The sequence below is a fragment of the Myotis yumanensis genome, unplaced genomic scaffold (assembly GCF_028538775.1).
Source record: "Myotis yumanensis isolate MYYU_CA2020_CCGP unplaced genomic scaffold, mMyoYum1.0.hap1 SCAF_23, whole genome shotgun sequence".
Lineage (NCBI taxonomy): Eukaryota > Metazoa > Chordata > Mammalia > Chiroptera > Vespertilionidae > Myotis > Myotis yumanensis.
The window spans coordinates 12,828,603-12,849,004 of NW_027223774.1; the positions used below are offsets into that span (position 1 = coordinate 12,828,603).

At 51.0% G+C, this 20,402-nt stretch overlaps 1 protein-coding gene across 1 annotated transcript; it reads left to right on the top strand.

Moving 5' to 3' along the window:
- The first annotated feature begins 4,571 nt into the window (after positions 1–4,571).
- FBXO46 (F-box protein 46) lies at positions 4,572–20,310 on the top strand. The gene is made up of 2 exons (XM_070402610.1): positions 4,572–4,643; positions 17,362–20,310. The coding sequence occupies exon 2, from the start codon at positions 17,440–17,442 to the stop codon at positions 19,255–19,257; it is 1,818 nt and encodes a 605-aa protein (XP_070258711.1). The 5' UTR covers positions 4,572–4,643; positions 17,362–17,439; the 3' UTR covers positions 19,258–20,310.
- The last annotated feature ends 92 nt before the right edge of the window (positions 20,311–20,402 follow it).

Consider the following 20,402-nt stretch of genomic DNA (forward strand, 5'->3'; position numbering starts at 1 on the left):
ATTAAAGCATGTGGCCCTGGCTGGTTTGGCTCAGTGGAGCAGCGGTTCTCAACCTATGGGTCGCGACCCCGTGGGGTCGAACAACCCTTTCACAGGGGTCGCCTAAGACCATCGGAAAACACATATATAATTACATATTGTTTTTGTGATTAATCACTATGCTTTAATTATGTTCAATTTGTAACAATGAAAATACTTCCTGCCTATCAGATATTTACATTACGATTCATAACAGTAGCAAAACTACAGTTATGAAGTAGCAACAAAAATAATTTTATGGTGGGTGTCACCACAACATGAGGAACTGTATTAAAGTGTCGCGGCATTAGGAAGGTTGAGAACCACTGGGATAGAGCGTTGGCCTGCGGACGGAAGGGTCCCTGGTTTGATTCTGGTCAAGGGCACATGCCCGGGTTGCAGGCTTGATCCCCAGTGGGGGGCGTGCAGGAGGCAGCCGATCTTGATCCTCTCTCATCACTGATGTTTCTCTCTCTCTCTTCCTCTCTGAAATCAATAAAAATATATATACTTTTAAAAGAATTAAAGCATATCCAAGAAACAAAAGGCTTAGAAAAGACTCTGGAAAAACAAAGTGCTCCATAAGCATTATTTCTATTCTTGTCCACCGGAGTGGCTGGAGCCGTAAGGAAGGTGGGGAGGGGGCGTGTTTACCTGTCACTGGAACTCAGAGACCCGGCTTTGGGACGCTCAGGGAAACACAGATAGCTGCTGGCACCCCACATCTGCAGAGAGGGAAAGGGAAAGACTCGTTAGTGACCTCGGGATTCCAGGAGGAAGGGGCGGCCCGACGGGCAGGGTGCTCTGAACACCAGACATCCCAAAAGGGTGCTCCTGAGCCCCACACAGATGGGCCCCCAAACCAAATCATTACCCCAAAACTCTGCACTGAAGCCTGTGAACCCCACATTGTAAATGGGGGCCCCAAGTCATGACCCAGAGCTAAAACTAAAGACTCCAGAACCTCAGTCTTCATAGCGAGATGTCAGGCCCTGACACGGAGCCCGCCAGGCCTGCAAACTGTGGCCTGCAACCTCTCTAAGCTGTGATGCTAAAACATTAACACTATACAGCTTTAAACTCCCAAAGCGAGGGTTTAGAGCCCAAAAAGGAGCCCGTCCAAACCTAAAAACCCGAAACTCTTGAGACTGAGATGCCCTAGATCAGTGGTCGGCAAACCGAGGCTCGCGAGCCACATGCGGCTCTTTGGCACCTTGAGTGTGGCTCTTCCTAAGCCTTAGGAGCACCCTAATTAAGTTAATAACAATGTACCTACCTATATAGTTTAAGTTTAAAAAGTTTGGCTCTCAAAAGAAATTTCAGCCCTAACCGGTTTGGCTCAGTGGATACAGCGTTAGCCTGCGGACTGGAGGGTCCTGGGTTCGATTCCGGTCAGGGGCGTGTACCTTGGTTGCAGTCACATCCCCAGTGGGGGGTGTGCAGGAGGCAGCTGATCGATGTTTCTCTCTCATCGATGTTTCTAACTCTCTATCCCTCTTCCTTCCTCTCTGTAAAAAATCAATAAAATATATATTTTTTCTTTTTTAATATATTTTATTGATTTTTTACAGAGAGGAAAGGAGAGAGATAGAGAGTTAGAAACATCGATGAGAGAGAAACATCGATCAGCCGCCTCCTGCACATCTCCTACGGGGGATGTGCCCGCAACCCAGGTACATGCCCTTGACCGGAATCAAACCCGGGACCCTTCAGTCCGCAGGCCGACGCTCTATCCACTGAGCCAAACCGGTTTTGGCTAAAATATATTTTTTTAAAAAAAGAAATTTCAATCGTTGTACTGTTGACATTTGGCTTTGTTGACTGAGTTTGCCGACCACTGAACAAGACCCATCAACTCAACTTCGAACCCAGAAATATGACCCCAATCCTAATATTAGAATAACAGACCACAAACTGCACGCAGAGAACCCCAATCCTAAGGAAATCCAAGCCCCGCAAGGCAAACCTCAGCCCCTCCCAACTGACCTCAGGTCCTAAAGGAAGACCCCAACACCCCCAAAGTGTCCCTTCAGACCCTCACGTCATGACCCCAACCCCAAGACAGACCTTGCCTGTGAGTCCCACTCTGAGACCCAGACTCTAAAACTGAAGCCCCCTCCCCCCAAAAACAAAAATAAATAAAATAAAATGGAAGCCCCTCCCCCCGCCAATAAATAAATAAATAAAATGGAAGCCCCCCGCCAATAAATAAATAAATAAAATGAAGCCACTCCCCCGCCAATAAATAAATAAATTAATTAATAAATAAAATAAAATAAAATAAAATGGAAGCCCCATACTCCAGGGACCCCGGGCCCTAAAACTTAATTCTCAAGGTTCCAAACGGTGGCTCCAGACCCTAAATCGCATACCCCGGGCTCTACATTGAGATTCCGGACCCCGCATCTACACTGAGACTTCAATCCCCCCCAGATTTGACCCCAGACCCTCAGAACGATACACCAGAACTCAGAACCCCGACTTCCACGCCCCCAAATTAGGGACTCTGACTCCAACGGGGAAGCTTCTTGTCACAGAATCCAAGACCTTCAGATTCCAAAACTCGTTCTATCCACACCCAAATCCTGAGGGCCCAGGTCCCCACACCTATTCAAGAGCCTTGCCGAGTCTCAAACGTGAGCCCGGACCCCCAAACCCCCAAACCGAGGCCCCGCCTCGAACCCTCCCTCAGCTCTGCCATTCCTGTCCGCCTCAGCCACCGCCCTGCACGCGGGCGGGGGGGCGGAGCGTGTTAGCCGCCCCTACGCCCTGGAAGGCCCGGAGGGAGGCCAGGCCGCCGCCCCACTGCGCTGCTCACGCGTGGAGCGAGGCCCGTATGCTGGTCAGTTCCCCACCCCGATTCCCCTCAGCCTCCAGCACCCGCCTCAGGACGTGCAAAATGGCGTGAGGCACCCCTTCTGGTTTAGCGCCAGCCCCACACTTGGGAGCGGGATTGGACTGCGTCTCCTGCGGGTCCTGGACGGCTGGCGGTGCGTGCGGGCCCCAGGCCGGCCTCAGTCACCTCGTTCCCATCCCAGGCGTGGGGGAGGCGCGAATGCCCCGGCGCAGGCCTGAGAAGACCAAGCGTGCGCCCCTGGGGCCGAGCCGCGTGCGCCCCGGAGGCCAAGCCACGCCCCCCACAGTTCCCGCCAAGAGTGCTGGGCGCGAGACTGGAAGCGGGAAAGGGCAGGGTGCGAGTGGACGTGCGCACGCGCGCCGAGCGAAGGGCCCTGTCTTCTAGCATGGCGCGAACTCGGCCTCGTGCCTCCTGACACTTCCTTGCTGGAGCGCGCCAAAGTGCCGACCAATCAGCGCTCAGTCAGCTGTCCGTCTGCGCTGCGGGTCCCGCCCCCGCCCCGCCTGGCCACGCCTCCACAGACCGCGACCCCTAGGGGCTCTAGCTGGTCCTGGGCCCGCGGTTCCTAATGGAGAGGAGGCGGGGTCTTCTCAACTGCCACCTCTGGACCGTCCTGTCCCCCTCAGTCCCTCCAGTGTCCCATTTCCATCTTTTCCCGTCAGCGCGTATCTCACGAGGGCCTACTGTTGCCAAGCACCACGCGGCAGGTTGGGAATTTAGCCGTGATTTTCCCAGCTCAGTCTGGAGGGCTCACGGAGCTTGGGAATACAGTGGGGCAGGGGCTAATTGCAGTGCAATACATTGAGAAAACCAAAGAAGGGGACCATTGGAATTGGGCCTTAGTAGCAGTTCCCTTCGTGAAGATGTATGTGCTTTGATATAGCAAACTCTCCATTTTAGAAAGCTCACTCTCATGGCCGACCAGGAGGATGGCCTGGAATGTAAATGCCGGATGGAGGCCCCGGTGTCCAACTCATTTCAGTTCCAATCACTTTCTCGCTGTGCTGCCATGGAGAAGAGGTTTAATCTCTTTCTGCCATATTTATAATTTTGGAATAATTCTTACTAGGGCTGTTTGCAGGGTGTCTCATATAATTAACATGAGGCAAGTTGGGAATTTACACTGTTTTTACACTTATTTACGCTGTTGCGGGTGTTTGTACAATATATACAAAGGTGCCTGTCCTCGTGGAGCTTGTATTCCTACTACGATGTGGACAAGTTCCTAGCGCATGGGGTATCTTCCCTTCCAAAGCTTAATTTTCTCATTTGTAAATTAGGAGGTGGTGGTAAGAAAACCAGGGTGGGGGGGAAATGGATGGGACAGTGTTTGACGAAATACAGGGCACTGTTAATTATTGCGTTAATCAGTTTAAGTAAATCGATAAACTTGTCCTTTCCAAATTCTCCACCCCTCACAGCCTTCCCTTTGCAATTTTCTCAATTCTCTTTCCGAGGGCCCCGGGCCAAAATGGAGGAGGCTGGACTCCATCTCCTAGAGCGCCTGGCGGGGGCGCTCTCTGCGCCTGCGCTGCCAAGTGCTCTCTTTGCCTCCAGGGAATTAGAGTCATTCTTTTCCTCTGCCCGCCCAGTATGCTTCCTTCCCCACCTCCAAGCTTGACCGTGTTGCCTTCTGGGAGGTGTAGTCCGTGGCCGTGCGGACTCCAATTCCCAGCGGGCTTCGGGGCGGGAACCCGGAAGGGGAGGCTGGAGAGGAGCGAGTGGGGGGAAACCCGCGTAGCTGAGGGAGCTTCGGCGCGGGGAGATGGTGAGAACCCTGAGCGGGGGCCGGGGGGCGCTTAAGAGCCGAGGCGGGGGTTCGGGACCGGGTGGCGACAGGGAAGAGGTAGGGGCTAAAGAAAGGGCTGGACGAAGGGAAATCGCTGCGGGGAGGGGGTTGGGGGGAATGGGAGCCGGAGGGAGTAGAGGAATGGGGGCTGGGGATGGGTGTTGGAGGTGGCGAGGGAGTCGAGCTTTGGGATTGATTGTAAGGGGGCTCAGAGCTAGGGAAGGGAGTCCTGAATTGGAGAAAGGACTAGGCGTCCAGGCAGAGGCCCTGATGGGGGCAGTTTTGAGGGGGTTAACCGGGAGGATATGAAAAAGCATGGGTGGTCAGGGCCAGATGAATGAGGGGGTCTGGAGGTTTCGAGGGAGAAGCCAGTTGTGGATGCGGTGGATGTGGGCCTCTGAGTCGGATTGGGAACCAGCGAGCAAGTTTAGATAGTGGGCAAGAGAAATCAATGGTCGAGTGGTGTGTGAGTTGGGCTCTAGGACTGGGGCTGGGATGGGAACGTGAGATTAGGAGCCTGGACGTAGCGATAGTTTCTGTAGCCCAGCCAGCGACTCCCGACAAACTGGACAGTCGGAACTGTAAGATAATATGACCAGACCCGTCATCGAGACAACCTCTTGCATTCTTATTTCTCCAGTGGGATTTAGAAAAGTGTAGTGGGTTATGTGTATGGGTCGTCCAGCATTCAGATCTCTTATGCTGCCACTCCTTTGTGGCCTGTTGCACGTCTCCCCTCTCTGAAACTCGGTGTGCCCTTATCTGTATTGTGGGAACAACTTGCCACTGAGAGGAGGGGAGGTGCCATAAGATCGCTACCCTGGCTGGCCATGAGTCCTCAGGCTCAGAGCTGTGGGTGAGAAGTTCCCCACCCCAGGAATGTGACTGGGTCACAGGTGCTAATGGATTCCCTCCTTTCCAGTCCAGCCCCCCGGGGCATTTTCTGAAAACCTGACACTGATCTCGGCACACCCTAGTTCAGAAGCATGCAGGGGCTCCCCTCTGTCTAGTACAGCTAACACTTAACCAGATTACAGCTAACACTTACTGTTTAGGAAGTGCCTGGCCCTGTTCTTAGCCGCTTGTGCACATTAACTCATTTAATTCTGACGACACTCCTCTAAGATGTAGGTGCTGTTATTTCCATTCTACAGAAAGGCAGCAGAGGCACAGAGAGGTTAAGCAATTTTCCTAAGGCCATCCAGCATTAAATGGTAGATTTAGGATTCCAACCTAGGCATCTGGGCTCAGAATCTGGCTCCCACCACGGTCATTTAGTCCCCTCTCCTTGGACTGAAGGACAGTGTCATGAATAGAGTCATGAGCGGGACAGAGACTTTTCTTACGTTTGAATTTTACTTCTGCCATTTGCTTGCTGTGTAAGTCTTTTGGCCCCTCCTCAACTATAGAATGGGATCCGTAACCCTGAGAAGGTTATAATGGAGGTTCATGGAGGTAAACATGTAAAGCGCTTGGAGTAAGTGCTCAGTACACGAGTGTCTTTTTCTTTTTTTTTTTTAACATGAATGGGAAATACAGAAGTCAGTAGAGAGGGACCAGTGAGTGAGACATCAACCAGGCTGCCTCCTTTTCTCTTCCAGGTCCACCCATATCCTGACTCTTCTAATTCCCCATCCTCTACCCCTGGGCTCCCCAGGTGACTCCCCAAGGGGGTGCTCAGAAACTCAATCTGTCCTCATTCCCATCTCTATCCCCAGCCAAATATAAATAATTCACTTGCCAATGCCCAGCCTGGCCCAATTCCAGGTATTCAATGAATAGGAAATCTTTCTAACAACTGTGAGTTGTTGTCTGTTTGTTTTTCATCCCTCACACTTTTGGTCATTAGGGCCTCACATGGCAATTCAGCAACTTTGTAAATTCGTCTTGAAACACTTTGGTCCTGAGTTTTTCTTGAAAGTTCTCTGACTGAGATAGAAAAGCATTGATGTCAGATAGGTCCAGGTTCAAATCCCCACCTCTGCCGCTGTGTGTCCTTAGCCATGTTGCGTTCTCACTCTGGACTTCAGTTTTCTTATATGTAAAATGGGACTACATTCCGACCATGAGGCTCTTGTAAGGAGTTGATGAGGTTAATGTATGACATGACTAATGCTTATGAAGCCCTTAATAAGTGCGAAGTCTTTTAATGATTTTCATTCTTTCAAGAACTATTTATTGAGCGTGCACTCCAGAACCAGAACATCCAGATTTGAATCCTGGTGCCATCACCCATCAACTGTGTGACTTTGGGCAAGTCATTTAACCCCTCTGGACCTCAGTTTTCTCTTCTGGGAAATGTGGGTTTATTTCTTGAATAGTCCACAGTGTTGATAAAGCACCTACTGTGTGCTGGGGCCTGCCCTCTGGGAGCTCGTTGTTGCCACAACGCTGGGGCACTTTTGCAGCTCTGGTGGCACTTGTGTTCATTTTTCTGGTTTGGGTTTCTCTATTACTGATTCACTTCCAGCCCCTCGTGCCAGCGTTGCCTGCTTGTCATTGTTCTCATGGATTTTTAACACTTTGTCTCCAACTCTCAGTGAATTATCTGTAATCATATAGCTTTGAGGAAAAGTTGCCAACCTCTCATTCATCCTTGTTCCTGTATGTCACGTCTGGGCGCCCTGGGTGATGTGACACCACCCCCCCTCTTTCCTTTATTTGTTTGTCTTAGAAAATATGTCTGCGTTCCAAGTTATTTTGCCTTTTCTTGACATCTTAAATGTGTTTCTAGCCTGTGTTTGTCTGAAGCTTACTTGTATAAAATGCTTTTTTTTTTTAACCACTTTTAACCACTTTTAAGGGTATATTTCTAGCAGCTGTGGTAATCCATATTATTCCTAAAAGCACGGGTCTTCTAAAAAGAAGTGGCTACCCTAGCCGGTTTGGCTCAGTGGATAGAGCTTCAGCCTGTGGACAGAAGGGCCCCGGGTTCGATTCCGGTCAAGGGCACGTACCTCGGTTGCAGGCTTTTCCCTGGCCTGGGCTTGCTCAGGGCGCGTGCAGAAGGCAACTGATCTATGTGTTTCTCTCACATTGATATTTCTCTCTGTCTTTCCCTCTCTTCCACTCTGTCTAAAAATCAATGGAAAAATACCCTCAGGTGAGGATTAAAAAAATAATAAGTGGGGGGGGGAAAAAAAGATGTGGCTTATTACCTGCTTTGTGATGCCATCTGACACCTTCATTAAGATCATAACTTCCCACCAGGCTGGTGTGGCTCCATTGGTTAGAGCAGCGTCCTATACACTGAAAGTTGGCGGCATACAGGAGGCAACCAATCGATGTTTTTCTCTCTCTCTCTCCCTTCCCTTCTCTCTAATATCAATAAGCATATCCTCAGGTGAGGATTAAAAAATAAATGAATAAACAAAATAGAAAAAGATCTGACCTTCCTCCGTCCTATACATCCCGATCCCTTTTACTATGTTAGTTTTTATGGATTTTTAATACTTTGTCACCTTGAAACTTACTGTGTATTTATTGATCCTCTCTCCAGAACAGTGCCTGGCATACAATAGCTGCTCTGTAAATATCTGTTCAATTAATAAGTGAGATCCAATACCCAACAGGAACAAAGGAAGGGCCATATCTTGGTTATTTTGAGGGACTAGGCTCAGATTAATTTCAGAATGTGAAATAAAGAGGGAAGAAGTCTTTGGCTCCCATCAGTGACTTCCAAACTCTTAAGTAGTCTTACTTTTTCTTAATAATCCCAGCACCTGAATAATGAGGCTCCCCTGGGTGCCTAGCTGGCACTGATTGCTCTCCTGGGTTGATCTCAGTAAATCATCAACTAACCCGTGAGTGGGTGCTGTTATTATCTGCATTTTACAGTGGGGGAAACTGAGGCATGGAGGGTTAAGCATCCTGCCTGAGGTTACACCCCCAGAAATGGGGAGCCCTGGGTTGCTGACACGCCCTTCCTGGATTCTGTCTGTGTCCTGGGTCTCTAGACCCTGACAATTTGGATTTACATGATTCCTACTGTTAGCGAGCTTACTAACTAGTCAGAAAGGAAAACTCTGATGTGATGGCAATCTGGCTGTGACATCTGTCACCCCATTGATCGCCAGGGTTGATTCGGCTGATCTGGCCGGCTAGGCGGGTGTCCCCTCCTCCCTCACCGGTCCATGTGCATCCTCCTGAAGCTGTGCTCGGTCTAAGAGGAGGACCTTTGCCCCAGAGGAGAGGACCGGTCTTCGGTCAAGGGTATACGAGTAGCTGCGCTCCCCTGCTAGAACCTCCAAACAAGGTCTCAAGGTCCATTTGTAGGAGAACGTAGGGTAGTCAAGCTTCCAAGACTCCGGACACATCCAAATGAGGCGCTGCACGTGGCAGTCTGCCTTTTAAAAAAAGAGAGAGAGGAAAAAAAGAAAGAAAATAAAACTTGCCAAAGAGAGAGGTCAGCAGATCCTGAAGCCTAAAAGCCAAGATGGGTATGGATGGATCAGGATTATGGACAGAGTGGTGGTGGGGTGGGTGGCAGGGTCTAGAGCAGCGGTTCTCAGCCTGTGGGTTGCGACCCCTTTGGCGGTCGAACAACCCTTTCACAGGGGTCACCTAAGACCATCCTGCATATCAGATATTTACATGACGATTCATAAGAGTAGCAACATGACAGTTATGAAGTAGCAACGAAAATAATTTTATGGTTGGGTCACAACATGAGGAACTGTATTTAAAGGGCCAGAAGGTTGAGAACCACTGGTCTAGAGAGTTGGGGATGGAAGGAGCAGGACCAGGAAGAGGGCCATGGTCATGCCCTGCCGCTAACTCCTGTGTGATTGAGCAAGCGTATCCCCTGAGCACCTGCTCTGTGCCCAGCCCTGTGCTGGGCATGACCCCGACAGCCCTGACGCTGGGATGGAAGCACCCCTAGGTGGGGGAAGGGGAGTCAGCTTCTGGGGTGGCGGGGGCAGGCATCTGTTTTTTATCATTTCCTTCTGTCTTTGGTTTGCTGTCGATGTTGTTTACAACATCTTAAGTTGCACACTTAGCTCCTTAATCGTCAGCCCTTCTCCTGTCTGTGCGTTTCTGCTGCACAGCTGTCCGGGTCTCTCCCTGGGATTCCTGCTGCCTCTTTTCGGGGCTGGATCATATTTATCTAATCTGATCACTTCCTCCTTTTTCTTGGTTACCCCTTCATTTTTGGAGAAGCAAATTCTCCAGTAGCTTCCTGAGCAGGGGTTTATGGACATGTCTTCTTTTTATGCGTTTGCGCCTCTCGTGGAAGGGTTTGAAGCAGGGGAGGGGAGTGCTGTGGCCCGATTTGTGTCCGGAAAGCGCTCTCCGGCTGGGATGGGGTGGGAAGAGCTGAACTACCCCAGTGAGCCAAGTGTGGAGGCCGGAGCTGCACCTTCGAGGAGAGGCCCGGCCTTCCAGAAACCCACGGGTGGAGGGGAGGTCGTTGTCATTCAGCAGTGCCAGGTGCTGCAAGAGGAAGAGAGCCCATGTGGCTTGGGAGGGCATTAGGACACCTTCGTCCTGGGCGCAGGATTTCCACAGTGGGGCGTGGCTGGAACCAAGAGGTCCCAAATGGATGATGTTCTGAGTGAGTGTCAGTGCTAGGAGTTTGTTCATTCATTCAAACGAATATGCATTGCACACCTACGAGGCGCTGAGGCACTGTGTCTCACACTCAAATGTGCGTACCACAGCGCCAGAGATCTTGTTGAAGATCACGCTCTTACTCAGCAGGTGGAGGCTGCGGAATGTCTAAGAGACACTCCCAGGGGCTGCTGTCCTGGGACCACACAGAGTAGCCAGGTGCTCAGCGCTGTTCTAGAAGCTGGGGATATAGCAGTGACAAAACTAGCCAAAAATAGTGCCCCGGGGGGTGGGGGGCTTTCATTTTAGTGAGGGGAAGCTGACAAACTTTGTAAGTGAAGTTTATAGTATATTAGATAGTAATGCATGTTAAGGAGAAAATAAATCAGGGAAGGGGTATATGTCTATTGGGGTGGGGGCAGGGGGGTTGGGCGCGTGCTGCAGTTTTAAATCAAGGAAGGTCTCTTGAAGGTGATTTCTGAGCCAAACCTGGAGGAGTAAGGGGGAAAGCCTTGTGGATTCTAGGGAAGAGCATCCTGGGCAGGGGGATCAGAGAGTGCAAAGGTACTGAGGACTGAACAAGATGACCCTTGCAAAGTTTTCTGTATACTCAGTGAATGAAACCATGAACTTGTGCTCTGGAGACAGCCAAGTTCATTCGATTCAAAGTTCTTGCCACAAAGCTGTGTCCAAAGCCAATTACTTAGCCATTCTGTATCTCCATGTCCTAATCTTGGACAGGAGATTAAGAACAGTGAGATATGAGAATTGACCGAGTTAATGTTTATAGAGCACTGAGAGCAGAGCCTGGCTCACAGTGAGAGCTCAAGTGATAACTGCTGTTGTGATCATCATTTTCCCTCTAATGTATTCATGTTGGTCCTGATTGGTCATTTGGATGTCTGCCCCTTTCCCATGCGCTCTTTCTGGTGAGCTCAGTGTCATCTCTGTGTCCCGAGCACCCAGCCCAGGGCCAGCATGCAGGAGAACCTCTGGCTGTCAGGCTAGGGATGTAAAATGTCGAGTCTCAAATTGTTGGGGGCAACCCGTCCAGGGTATTCATTATGTGGTTCGAGTCCTTACTAATTTTATCTTTTCAACTGATCTATATGGAGAGAGATGTTAAGGTTTCTCATTACAATTGTGGATGTGTCAAACTCTTTGTTTTCTTGTGTTTTGCTGTATATATTTTGAGGCTATAGTATTAGGAGCACTTATTATTATTGTTATTATTATTATTATTATTTTGCTGTTAAACTTTTATTGAAGACTATCCAGTGGCAAGAATTCCTTGTGTATTATACCGTGTTTTAGACATACATTAAAGAATTCATTAAGACTGGTTTTCACAGTGCATTCATCCAAACAGCCTTAAATGTATATGTTTTTTTTGTTAATCCTCACCCAAGGATATTTTCCCCCCATTGATTTTTAGAGAGAGTGGAAGGGAGAGGAAGAGACAGAAAGGGAGAAACATTGATGTGAGAGAGACACATTGATTGGTTGCCTCTCAGACACACGCTAACCCGGGCCAGGAATCAGGTCTGCAACCGAGGTCCGTGCCCTTGACTCAAATGGAACCTTCTCGACTGCTCAGTCCAAGAGCTGACAGCTATTCTAGCGCCTGTCTTGAGTTTTTAATTTAGATTGCTGACTATATCTTTTTCTCTTATTTTACTATCAAGGAATTAAGCTACATAGTTTTGTGTGTGTGTGTGCGTGTGTGTTTTTTATAATCAAGACTGTTTCTATTCTGAGGCCAAATTATGACATGATACTTATTTACTTAAGGTTTCTGCCTTAGGAGCACTTACGTTGAGAACTTTTATGTATAATGGGTCAGTTTGTTTTATCACCATCTTTGTCCCTAATAATACCTTTTGCTTTTGTCAAAAAAAGTTTTTTTTAAGTGGTAATGTCACTCTACTTGTCTCTTGGTTCGTAGTTGCTTGGTCAGTCTTTTTTCATCTTTTGACTTTGCTTTTCTGTGTTGTGATGGATCTTCGTGGATCATTTTCTGGAAGCTGATCTAATTCAGGGCCTTTTCCTGGCTCAGTGTGTGAGGATTTAGCAAATTCTGCCCCAGTGATCCCTCCAGCTAGGACACAGACAGATCTGGGTGTGAAACAGAGTTGAGACTGCCAAGGCCTCATGAAGTAAGGACATGGAGTGGCGCTGCAGGGAAGGGAGCTTTGATTCGCCTGGTCTCATGCTGGGCAGTGCTGCCGGGGACATCACGATGGCCATGATAGTCCGTCCGGCCTTTCCTCCCCCCCCCGCCACCCCCCCCCCCCGCCCCCTTCCCCTCCCCCGGGCCTGGGTTTCCAGTCCAGTGGAGGAGACTAATCCATCTTTAGGCAGTGATGACCCCGAGTGGGCAGGGCCGGGACAAGGGAACCCAAAGGTGCCCCTCTGGGCAGGTGGTAGTTTCCAGGAAGAGAGCTCAGGGAAGGCCTCTCTGTTAAAGTGACATTTGAGCAAAGACTGGAATGAAATAAGGAATTGAGCTATGTGGAGATTTGGGGGTTGCAGGGGGGCAGGGGAGCATTCTAGTTAGCAGGAACAGCAAATGTAAAGACTGTAGAGCAGTGGTTCTCAACCTTCCTAATGCCGCAACCCTTTAATACAGTTCCTCATGTTGTGGTGGCCCCCAATTTCATTGTTACAAATTGAACATAATTAAAGCATAGTGATTAATCACAAAAACAATATGTAATTATATATGTGTTTTCTGATGGTCTTAGGCGACCCCTGTGAAAGGGTTGTTCGACCCCCAAAGGGGTCGCGACCCACAGGTTGAGAACCGCTGCTGTAGAGGGAAAGCGCTCTGGGGAATAGATAACAAGGCCAAGGGTGGGAGCCCAGAGGTGGAGCCTGGGGGGCTAGCATCTTGGAAGAGGGGGTGGCTGAGCAGAGACCCCAGCAAATATATAGTGAAACAATAGAGCACCGTAATCTGGAATCGGATTCCCGGATTTCACATCCCTGCTCCAGTCGCACCAGTTCTGTATGACCTTGGGCTGGTTAGTCAGCTTGTCCTGCCTCAGTTTCTTCATATAGTGCAGATGATAATAGTTCCTACTGAGCATCAGAAAAGGCTATTATATCTGCTCTCTGTGCTGATTAGGTGTCCGTGGCGGGTGTGGAGGACTCGGGAGGGATGAGGCTGGGTCGGCCAGGTAGGTACCTGGGCTTTTCCCCAAGAGCACTGAGGAGTCTTGGCATGTTTTGAACTGGGTAGGGACAGGGTCAGGTTTGTGCCAGACCCTTCTAGCTGCGATGTGAGGTGGCTGGAAGCAGGTAAGGCTGGAGCAGTGTGGTGGGGGAATAAGTGATGCCTGGACGGGCGCCTGCAGTGGAGACACCTTTGGGTGCCTCTTCCATCAGCCCGGCATTAAAAGGATCTATACCAGCGCTGTTCAGTAGAAATACTAGTATAATGCAAGCCATAGGTGTAATCAAAAAATCTTCTAGTAGCCACATTAAAAAGGTCAAAAAAGAGATTAAGTATTTTAACTAAATTATATAAATATTTTAACAGGTAATCAGTATTTAAAAGTCATTGCTGAGGTGTTCAATATTCTTTTTATTGCTAAGTCGGAGTCAGATTTGGGGTGTCTCGTTGGAAAGGCTGGAAGGAGAGGTTCTTTTGGATACAGGGCCTGAGCCTTGAATGCCACGCGCAGGGGTTTAGACCGGCCGCAGCCGTCGCAGAGATCTGCTGTTTGGTTTTCAGGGTGAGGTGATCCAGCCGTCCCAGATCTTAGCCCTCACGGTTCCCAACCAGAGTTGGGCACTCTCAGATCTTCCCGCTTGCTTTCTTCCGCCCGGGCGACTCAATCTCAGAGCTGTTTGGCTCTTTAAATCTCAGTTGTCAATCAGGGTTCCTGTGTAAAGGGAACGTCCTGTAATAAGCCTCTCCTTGAACGCGGTGGCCTCGGTCCCGGCCTCGTGCCTCCGTCTAGCAGGAAGTTGGGAATTGTCCCACGTTCTCTTACATGCCGCTGCTTCCACACCTCCTCCGTCACCTCTCGCCTACTCCTCCCTCTTTCGAAGTTGGGCCCCTTGGCCAAGGCCTTCCTTATATGGGCACGGCCCCGAACGGCAGCCGCTGATTGGCTGGGAACGTCACGCGCGATTCTGTCAACAAAGGGGCGGGGGGAAACTAGTCGTGCTCCCAGCCGCGCGGCTGCCGGAGTGTGGGCGGGCCCGCTTCTCCTTGTACGCATGCGTGTGGGCTTCCACCTTCTCCCGCCGCAGGGGGCGGGGCTCGCGGGTGAGGGTGCCTTGGGGGCGTGTCTAGCTTTGGAGGGTCGTCTCGGGGTTGGCGAGTTGGGGGGGGGCGGCGGGGGGGGGCGCTTACAAAATTGGGAGATTTCCTTTGTATTGAAGTGATATTTTGGGCCTTGGGCAAGTGTATGCTGGGTTTGGGGAGTACTTAGGGTTCCCTTGAGCTTAGAGGGTGCCTTGGGGTTTGGGTTTCTTTTATAATGTGACAGGTTCGGTGTGTTGTAGGGCCTCTTTTGTGGTTTGGGATGTTTGCTGGATATATGATTTGAGGAGCTCACGGAGAGACTTAGAAGCCAAGTAAAGAATACAGGAGTTCCAATTCTGGAGCAAGAATGCCTGGATGTTTGCCTATCTGTCCCTCCTTCTTCCTGCCTGTCTGACTTCAGATTTGTGGTTTATCCTTTCTGTGCCTCATCTGGACACAGGGACTAATGCACTGCCTGCTTCTTGGGGACCAGGGGGATGAGCAGGAATTGTTAGAACAGAACCTAATTAGCTCGCAGTGACCTGCAGTAAGCACCTGTCTGCTATTAAAACATGCGTAGGGTTTCTTGGGGGCGGAGGGGGGAGGGCGGGGATGTCCCTTAGATGAGAAATGTGTGATTAGTTTTATGTATTAGGGAACTTTTCTGTGTTAGTGAGTTATTTTGCGATTTTGGAGGCTTCTGTGTAATTAGGGAATAACGTGAAGGTTTAGAAAGAGTTTGAGGTGAGTATGGGATTTCAGAAAAGTGGACTTTTCGGGCATCTGTGAGTTTGGGAAATTACTGTGTAGGAGCTCTTGGTAGGCCTGGGATTTGTGAGGGGTTCCTTGAGATTGGGGTCTTCTGTGCTGGAGGGGATATTTATAGGTTTGGAAATTTAGAGTTTGGAAGGGTCTGGATATTTTGGGGGGCATTGATATTCTGGAGATGAGGATAGGAACTGATTGGAGGACTTCAGGGGGTGGTTAAGTTGAGAGGGATAGCACCTTTGCTGTGTTGATGCCCATTCCTGGGCATTTAGATGTATTGGTGGTTAGTAAACTTAGGCATCTATAGGTCTTAGGGGCTGTGTGTAATTTAATTTTTTTTTTTTTTTTTTTTTTGGTAAGGAACTGGAATTTCAGCAGGGGCTGTAAGAATTTTTGTGGTAGGTGGGATTAGGGATAAGGGCAGTAAAGATTTTTAGGATTGGAACTGTCTTTGTGACTGGTGTCTGTGGGTGTTTGGAGGCTGTCGATTTTGAATGGACCATGAAAGGTGGGGTTTTAGTGGTATTTGTGGAATTGCCTGTATTTACAAGGATAGTCTGTACTTCAAGGGTCAGCAAACTTTTTCCATAAAGGTCCAGATAATGAATGATGTAGGCTTTGCAAGACCATGTGTTCTCTATTGCAGTTACTCAACTCTTCCATTGTAGCATGAAAGCAGCCATAAACAAATAAGCATGTTTTAATAAAACTTTATTTGCAAAGACAGGCTGTAGGCCAGCCTTGGCCCAAGGGCCTTAGTTTGCTGACCTCTGGTCTATAGACATGTGGAAGGTTTGAGGTCTGGAAGGTATTTTGGTTTCGAAATGTCTGGAGACAGATGAGTCAGGGAAGGATTGAGATAGGGATATGCTACCTTATGGTTCCTGCAGTGAAAAGTGGTCATGTCTGACTCATAAGCAGATTTGCCTCCAGATTAGGTCATGCATACAAAATTGTTGCAAAATAAAATGATCATTATTAACAGAGCTGGTTTGGCTCAGTGGATAGAGCATCTGCCTGTGGACTGAAGGGTCCCAGGTTCAATTCCGGCCAAGGGCACATGCCCGGGTTGCGGGCTCGATCCCCAGTAGGGGATGTGCAGGAGGCAACCAATCAATGATTCTCTCTCATCACTGATGTTTCTATCTTTCTCTCCCTCTCTCTTCCTCTCTGAAATCAATAAAAGTCTATTTTTAAAAAAGAGAGAGCCTGAATTGAAAAGTCCCGAAAGCAAGTTTGAGGGCCTGGTCTTGCACTGTGTAGCCTTCCCCACTCTGACCCTCAGTTTACCTGTACAACTTGGAGAGCCTAGACTAGAACAGGCTTTCTTTTTAATTTTTTTTACTGAATCTATGTTTATTGATTTCAGAGAGGAAGAGGGAGAAAAACGTCAATGATTAGAGAGAATCATTGATCGGCTGTCTCCTGCACACCCCACACTGGGGATCAAGTCCGCAACCCAGGCATGTGTCCTGACTGGGAATTGAACTGTGACCTCCTGGTTCATAGGTCGACACTCAACCACTGAGCCATGCTGGCTGGGCTAGAACAGGCTTACTTATCCCAGGGGTCTGTAGATTTGCCTAAGGGAATTACCTGCACAGTATTGTGCAAGTGTATGCATTTTTCTGGGGGAGGATACACGGCTTTCAGAAATCCTTAAAGGGCCCCATGAGCTGAACAAAGGGAGGAGCCAGTTTCTTAAGGGCCTGTCAGGCTTGGCCTCAGAATCCCCCTTCCCAACCCATCTCATTCCTTCTGTGGGTTTGCGTAGATAGCTGTGGGCTGGGCTGGGAATTCTTGTCTTTTCAGGAACTGGCTACTGGATGAGCAAATAGAAAAAGGAGGAGCTGTCTGTCAGGTGATATTTTCACTGAAGTTTAAGATTATGACAGCAAGAGACCTCTATAGGGTTGGAGCAAGCTGCCTTCTCCGCTCATGCTCCTGGTGTTAAAAGAGAATTCCCATCCCCTCTGCAGCTCTCCATTTGCTCACGTGCAGTGGGGCAGGAATAGAGTTCTTGGTGGTCTCATTTGGTCAGTTTCAACAGGACAGGTGGAGGTCAGGGTGGTACTGGGAGGGCAGGCACCTCCAGCTTCCCAACCTCCTCTTTCCTGTGTCCAGGTGGCCCGTGGAGGACCCCACCACCATCCAGGTCCTGAGACGCAGTGACCCCCGCCTGTCCGCCCACCATTCCCCAGAATGGACCGTGGCGGCCTCCTGCCCTTCCAGCTGTGGTGCCCCCGGCCCTTTGGCACCTACTCACAGAACCAGCCGCGCCCACCTTCCACAGCCCTCAAGCCGTCAGCCTGTTCTGAGTCCGGCAGCAGGGCTGAGCCTGACCATGGACCTGCCCACTCAGAGAACACGCCACCCGCCTTGGCCACGGAGGCCCCTTCCTCCCAGCCTGCCCCTCTCCTCTCAGCAGCCGCTGCTGGTGACGAGGGTCGAGTCCTGCTGGACACGTGGTATGTGATCAAGCCTGGGAATACAAAGGAGAAGGTGGCCTTCTTTGTGGCCCACCAGTGTGGTGGCGGCAGCCGGGCCAGCTCCATGAAGGTCAAGGGGCACTGGGGCAGTGACAGCTCCAAGGCCAAGCGGAGGAGGCGCTGTCTTGAGCCTACGAAAGCTCCGCCGGACCCCGGGGGCCGGGAGGGGCCCCCTGCTGCTCAGGGGACCCCAGCCGCAGCCAGTGAGGATGTGGACCTGCTCTCTGTGGCTGAGATGGTGGCCCTGGTGGAACAGCGGGCTGCCCTGGCTTTGCAGAACTATCCCCACCCCGGCACCCCAGCGCCTGTGGTCTTTGTGTCGGCAGAGCAGGGTGGTTCTGCCAAGGGGCTTGGGTCTGAACGGCGGTCTGGTGGTGGGGACTGCAGCCGTGTGGCTGAGGCGGTGGCTCATTTCGAGGCTCAGCGGGACAACCCTCCAGCCAAGGGCCTCCGCAAGGAGGAGAGGCCTGGGCCAGGCCCCGGGGAGGTACGCATCGCCTTCCGTATCTCCAATGGCCGAGAGCCCCGTGCGCCAGACGGCAGCTTGCCCAACGGGAGTGGGGGCCGGCCAGGCTGTGCCTACCCGGGCAGCCCAGGACCAGGGGCCCGAGCCAAGGACAAGATTACCTGTGACCTGTACCAGCTCATCAGTCCCTCTCGGGACGCCCTCCCTAGCAACGTGGAGTTCCTTCTGGCCAGGGCGGACGAAGCCAGTGAGGGGGAGGCCCCAGCCCCTGCCAGGCCCGAGGACACTCCCCCGGCACCCCCTCCTCCCCCTGCCCGGGACTGCGGAGCATCCGGCTTCCACGTGGATGTGGTGGTGACAGGCGTGGTGGACGAGTGCATCTTCTTTGGCAAGGATGGTACCAAGAATGTGAAGGAGGAGACAGTGTGCCTGACGGTCAGTCCTGAGGAGCCACCCCCACCTGGCCAGCTCTTCTTCCTCCAGTCCCGGGGGCCGGACGGGCCTCCCGAGCCACCCCCAGCAGACTCGCCGGCCACTGCACCAGGCCCAGATGACGCTGAGGGCACAGCAGACACCTCCCTGTGCCGCCTGTACCGGCACGTGTCACACGACTTCCTGGAAATCCGCTTCAAGATCCAGAGGCTGCTGGAGCCACGGCAGTACATGCTTCTGCTTCCCGAGCACGTGCTGGTCAAGATCTTCAGCTTCCTGCCCACCCGGGCCCTGGCCGCCCTCAAGTGCACCTGCCACCACTTCAAGGGCATCATCGAAGCGTTCGGTGTTCGGGCCACAGACTCGCGCTGGAGCCGAGACCCCCTCTACCGCGATGACCCTTGTAAGCAGTGCCGCAAGAGATACGAGAAGGGCGACGTGTCACTCTGCCGCTGGCACCCTAAGCCCTACCACCATGACCTGCCTTACGGACGCTCCTACTGGATGTGCTGCCGCCGAGCCGATCGAGAGACGCCTGGCTGCCGCCTGGGTCTGCACGATAACAACTGGGTGCTGCCCTGCAATGGGCCTGGTGGGGGCGGAGGCCGGGCTGGCCGGGAGGAGGGGAGGTGAAGCCAGGGGAGGGGGGGAGCCCACCATGCCCGCCCCTCTCCGTGGGTGCCGAGCGCCAGGACTTGGTCACCAGCCCTACCCCCAGTCCGGGCAGTGTTCATCCCCCTCCAGACTGAGCTGGGTTTCAGGGGGATGACTGAAGACAGCACTCTGACTGACTGACCCCTGTTGGTTTTCTATTCTTGAGACCCAGGGCCAGGGACCCTCGTGGAGGGTGTTTTTTATAGCATCTCAAGTTTCTTCTCCATTCAGCCCTAGCACCCTTCCTGCCACGCGACACCCCAGGGAGCCACCAGCAGGAAGCAGACGGCAGCTAATTTTGGTACTACTTAAGGGTTCCCCCGTCCTGGCCCCCTTCTGCTCCCCCCTAGCCATCCCCATTCTCTGCACTGGGGCTGTGCGCTCTCTCCCAAGAGGCTGCAGCACCCAAGGCCGGTACCTCTCCTAACCTGTGCCAGGGCCTACCTCCTCTTCAGGAATTGGGGGCCAGGATCACGGATCAAATTAGGTACGTTTCATGGCAGCCTGCCATTTCTACATGTTTTCCCCATTAAAACAATAAAAATCAGTTTTCTCCTTAACCTCAAGCTACTAGTCTCTCCACTTCCCCCACAGGGGAAGAAAAAAGAAAGCTGAACTATAAAAATTTCCCTCCTCCCATTATTTAAGCTATTTACCATCACCACCGCTTAAAAAAAAAAAAAAAAAAAAAAGCTGTGAAGCCCTTTGCCTCGCTCTTGACGGCGTTGGGGGCCAGTGGGCAGGGACTGTGGGTTTGAATTTGGTTGTTTTCCTTCTGCTCTGGGTACTTGTTCAGGCTTTAGGGTCTCCACCCTGAGCCACAGATGTTTCTTCAGAAAAAGCCTTTGGTTAACTGAGACCTTGATTTTTCAGGCAGTTGGGTCTGGGGTGTTTTTGTTTGTTCTGTTTGGGTTTTGTTTTTTTGTTGTTGTTCTTGTTTTTTCATCCCTGTGGTTCTGGAAGCCTCTGGCGTGTGGCATCTGACCAATTTTGAATTGGTCCTTTCTATAAAATCCGTATTTATAAGGCTGAGCGCAGACTGGTTTGTATATTGTTCAGGGAGGGGATTTGGGAGAGAAGGGAGTCATGGGTCCAAGCATGGTGAGATGGAAAAAGCTGAGAAA

Bases quoted from the DNA above. Each gene is read 5' to 3' on its own strand.
- FBXO46 (XM_070402610.1), top strand. From the start codon at position 17,440: ATGGACCGTGGCGGCCTCCTGCCCTTCCAGCTGTGGTGCCCCCGGCCC.